Source organism: Vespa crabro, chromosome 25, assembly GCF_910589235.1.
Source record: "Vespa crabro chromosome 25, iyVesCrab1.2, whole genome shotgun sequence".
NCBI lineage: Eukaryota > Metazoa > Arthropoda > Insecta > Hymenoptera > Vespidae > Vespa > Vespa crabro.
The window spans coordinates 3012487-3017486 of record NC_060979.1 but is presented as its reverse complement, the minus strand read 5'-3'; the positions used below and the strand labels follow the sequence as shown (position 1 = coordinate 3017486).

Here is a 5000-nt window from a genome sequence, read left to right as displayed (position 1 = left end):
CATTGCAAGCCAATTGAAAATGTCTGGCCCCATAATAAGGTTATCCCAGTTGGTCTAATGGGATTACCCAGAGAACGTGATCGTGCAATTTCCTGTAAGCCTTCCCAATTCGTACCCTAAAGGAACCGAAAACGATATTTTCAATTTTTTTCCTTGAAAAATCGATTTAGCCTGATTTTTCAAAATGACTTGAATAATTGACATAAGCAAAATAATCGTAAAGAAAAGAAAAAAAAAAATTATAAATAAATCAAAAACGTAAAATCAAACGAAAATGAAACACTATCCCATTTTAACTCAGATACTACACTTACCCATACACACGTACAATACATACACGTGCAAACTTAGAGGATACGTTTTTATACTTTATACGAATTCGTTCGTTCGTTCGTTCATTTGTTTGTTTGTTTGTTTGTTTTTCATATCAGCGGAGTTGCGGTTTCGTGCGGGGAGTGTAGCAGTAGCGGTACAAGTGACATCACCGAGCCAGGCTCACCGTGTAGTACAAGTAGCGACGAGGGTGTAGCAATAAGAGGAGCATCGGCAAGCCCATTACCAAGTTTGCCCAAGCTGGCGCCGTCCTCGCAATTGGGTACCAGGCCCCAGTGGCCCTGGACCCCGCCATTGGCGGCAACCGCTTGTTCAACTTACAAGAGACTGAAAGGTGAGCCAGAAGCAGGAACATTGCCGAGGTCCGGAGCAGCTGATCCAACTTCACGTGGATCGTCAAAGGCGAACAGTAACAAGCCAGTTGGTGTTATACACCATAACGAATCATCCTCCCAAGGGAAAATAACGGAATACTTTAAGACACAGATTAAACCGCAACAACCGAAAGTAAGTTTATGATATTAATGTTTCCTGATCATTCGTCATTATAATTATTATTATTGTTACTATTGTTGCTGTTGTTGTTGTTGTTGTTGTTGTTTAATTATATATATATGTATGTAAATTTTTTTTTAAATCCTTTCCAAAAGCTTAAGAAGACGTCGGAAACAATGTCGGTACTGGTTGCTAAAACAACCACAGAATTTCGAAGGCCACCTACCGTGCAAAGGAACAAAGGTGGCTTGGCCAAATACCTCGGTACCGTTCCATCAAATCCTCGTACGACAACAGCTACAAACGATTGGGAGGTTCGAACAGTCAACATGTCGCCGCCACCGCCTAACAAAAAGACACCTATTGTCATCGTACCTAGGGCCAATGTTAAAATGGAGAAAAAATTAACGAAACCCCTGCCAAGTTTGCCTATATCGAACGACGTTCTTAAAAATATACCACCCTGCAAGATATCCTCGCTCAGGTAATATTCATTGCAAAAAAAAAAAAAAAATGAAAAGTTTGTTTTTTAAACATTTGATCTAATGATGAAATCATTTTTCAGGCTTACCTCAGAGGCAAGTCCTAACCCAATGAAAACGTGTTCACCGCCGTCAACCCCAACGGCAAATCCCCCTTCAACAAACGATTTTAAGGGTTGCATCCTTTCATCTAAAGCGCACGTCAACGAGAACAATAATTTAACGAACGGTTGTAACAATTTGATCGGTACGATACGTTCACAGAATAATCAGGATCCATTGTCGAGGTTATCGCCAATAGAAAGTGATAAGTGTCAGACGAAAATATCGTCATCATCTGTAGGAGATGAGGAGGACGTTGAAGAAGAGGAAGAGGATTCCTCATCTAGGAGTAGCGAATCGAAAACGCATCATTCACTTTCTCCAATATTATCAGCTCCGACAACGATACGTTTCCCAGCCAGGGCACCGGAAAAGGATAGGTCACAGCCAACCGACAGTGGGATTTGTCGATGGGACAAGTGCGAAGCTAGTTTCGAATCTAGCACAGGTCTTCTTGAACATTTACAGGTAAAAGGCTTATCATTATCCTAGTCAATTTTGTTATCCTGTTTTATTATAAATTTATCATAACCTCTTAACGAATTACTTTCGATAATAATCTAAATATAATTTGTCATTATGATTTAAATAAATTTAGAAATAATTAATAATTTTTAATCTTTTCCTTTCCCATCCTCTCTCTCATTCCCTTTCTCTCTCTCTCTCTCTCTCTCTCTCTCTATTTCAATAGGTCGCTCATATCAATACCCAAACCGGTGGGGACAATTTCGTCTGCCATTGGTTAGGTTGTAAGGTACAAGGAAGAACGTCCTGTTCGAGAAGATGGCTGGAAAGACATGTCCTTTCACATGGTGGAAACAAACCGTTTCGTTGTATCGTCGATGGATGCGGCAGTAGATTTAGTTCACAGGTATAAAAACGTCCGCTGGGATTTATCTATATATTTTAATTTGGCGTAGGTATATGTATATATATATATATATATATATATATATATATATATAAGAGTAGTCGACGCGATTGAAAATATATTTTAGTCTCAAAATATTTTTCGAATTGTTATCTTTCGAATTAGGAGGGAAGACTTTTTTTTTCTACGAAAGTCCCTGTAAATCTGCCTTCTGATCTTTTATTTATTTCTTTTTTTTTTTTCTTTTTTTTTTTTTTTTTTTTTAATCACTTCTTAACCCCACTTTCGAAAATAATTATAGGGATTTATTGTGTAACTCTTCCTTTTGTTACGAGACAAGTATTAATTCTTTGCCTGGATATATTCGAATATGTATATGTATACGTTTCCTTTCGTATTTCACTTTTAGAGAAAAGGAAACAATGATGAACGCGGAAGCGACAAAAAAATGTTCTTCTTTGGAATGGTCCGATGTTAAGGAACTTTTTATGTGGGTGGGAGGGGAGCGGGGGCAGGGGGAGAAAGGAAACCCCCTTATTCTTCTTCTTTCTGGGCCATTCGCGGATCTATCTTTTTTTCCCCCGTTTTTATTTTTTTTTTTTTCTTTTTTCTTAACAGACCCGCAAGAAAAAAAAAATCAGACAAAAGAAGGAAACATTTTAAACGAAAGACGAACTAATAACATGTTTAACCTGTTGTTCTCTGTTCATCCGAATATCATAGTGTCCATACACGATGGGAAACATCCTGGTCAGACGATGCGCGTCTGTCTGTGTTTGTCGTTTTTCAATTGTATCTTTTTATACCTTTATATCCCTCATCAACTCACAAAACCACCTAACCTCCACCACCGATTATCTTCTTGGGTAATGTATTTTACGTTGAAAAGAAAAAAAAAAAAGAGAGGAAGAAAAGGAACAAACCTTAAACCAGATACACCAATAATAAAAGAACGAAGACTTTCTACCCTCCCCACCCTTTCTCTGTCGATAACCCACCACCCACTCATCACTTGCCCTCGTCGTATCTATTTCAGAATCCTAATGTTGAGGTGATCGTTCGCTAATTCGGAATTATCATTCGAAAGCAAAAACAAAAAAATAAGAATTTTATTCGCTTTATGATTGGCCACTAGTGTAATATATATATATACTGTTGTCGTACATAATGGTTATTGTTATTGTTGTCGTATTAATTGTCAATGAGATCAGCAAAATTATCCGCGGAATGGTTAGGTCCTGTAAAGTAATTTAAAGTTGAATCTGTCGATTATGGGAGATAAAGATTAATCGGGGATGGAAGAAAAGTCTTTAGTCTTTAACCGTCCCTGGTGGTTACCTATGAATTCTCGAGGTATCGGCATTTTCCAGTGACAGCTGAAACCTTGTATTTTTTTTTTTTCTGTTTTATTTTTTCTCTTGTTCTTGCAAATCATTCATCCGATATAAAACGAACCATCCCAGGTTTGCTCAGTTTAGGGACTTTTGTTATTGTTATTATTATTGGTATTACTATAATCGTCATCTTTGTCGATACCGCAAAGGTAAAAATCATCATCGTTGATCAAAAACTTTTCCCTCTTTAGGGTAAATATCATTTTGTCAAATGATTTCACATTGATACCGATGATTATTTTATAGCGTAAAGAGGCGTGAAAAAAGAAATGTCAAAATTTAAATTCCAGGTTAGACCTGGACCAACCGACCTGGCGCACCCTACCTTTTCCTCTCTTTTAACTTTTGATCTTATTGGATGAGGCTCTCCCTGGAAAGTGCCGAACGATTCAATGAGACTAATATGAAATTTGACGTAATTATTGTTTACAGACGACATTGGAGAGGCACGTTAACGGTCATTTCAATCAACCTGAAACGAATAGTAGCAGCGGTAGAAGGAGTTGCGAGAATGGCGGAAAGCTCGTCAGGAGAAACGGAAAAAGATTGAGATACAGAAGACAGCCATGGTCTGGTAAATAAACAAAAATGATATCCGATTAGTATATGAAAAAAGAAAGAAAAAAGAAAAATATATATATATATATATATATATATTTTTTTTTGTTCTTCGTAACAATTGGCAATAATCGTAGGATTGCTCGTTGATAATGTTTCTCTCTAATTTTGTTTTTCTTTTTTGTTTTTTTTTTATTATTTTTTTTCTCTCTCTCTCTCTCTCTTTCTCTTTCTCTCTCTCTCTCTCTCTCTCTCTCTTTCTCTCTCTCTCTCTCTCTCTTTTCTTCTCTCTCTCTCTCATAGCACGACTTTTTGATTATTTCGATTCTGGAGTCATGGAAGGTCTTCAACATAGATTATTGGAGCTGGCTAAGTCAAGAACGCAAGGTCGGTTAGCCGAGACGCCTGGTGACTCGATGGCCCTAACTAGTCAAGTAAGTTCAAATATATATATTTATATATAATTCAAACGGCGTCGTCGTTAATAAATATCTAACAATAATTATAGTCGTCTGGTTTGATCCCGTTCTTGTCCGATTCATCTTTTCTTTTCACTATTTCTTTTCTTTTTTTTTAGGTATTAGCAAGAAGAGTAGAGACGGACGGAAAAATCAAAGTCCTGCTACGATGGTATCCTCAGGACATGTGAGTGTTCCTTCTTTTTTTATCTTTTTTATTTTTTTTCCTTTTTTTTTTTTCCCTTTATCCACCCCCTCCACCCTCCTACCACCCCGCTTCCCATTCCCGTTGGAATATCAGTTTATT

At 37.2% G+C, this 5000-nt stretch overlaps 1 protein-coding gene across 2 annotated transcripts in view; it reads left to right on the top strand.

Moving 5' to 3' along the window:
- The window catches only part of LOC124432530 (zinc finger protein jing homolog), a 106685-nt gene that overhangs the window by 99577 nt on the left and 2108 nt on the right, over positions 1-5000 (top strand). The window contains exons 2-8 of one of the 2 annotated variants that reach the window (XM_046981562.1): positions 432-840; positions 984-1312; positions 1394-1880; positions 2104-2283; positions 4110-4251; positions 4569-4669; positions 4813-4880. In XM_046981562.1, the coding sequence (XP_046837518.1) occupies positions 432-840; positions 984-1312; positions 1394-1880; positions 2104-2283; positions 4110-4251; positions 4569-4669; positions 4813-4880 (1716 nt within the window). Of the gene's footprint in view, positions 1-431; positions 841-983; positions 1313-1393; positions 1881-2103; positions 2284-4109; positions 4252-4538; positions 4670-4812; positions 4881-5000 lie in introns of both variants that reach the window. The other variant, XM_046981561.1, reaches the window with a different exon arrangement.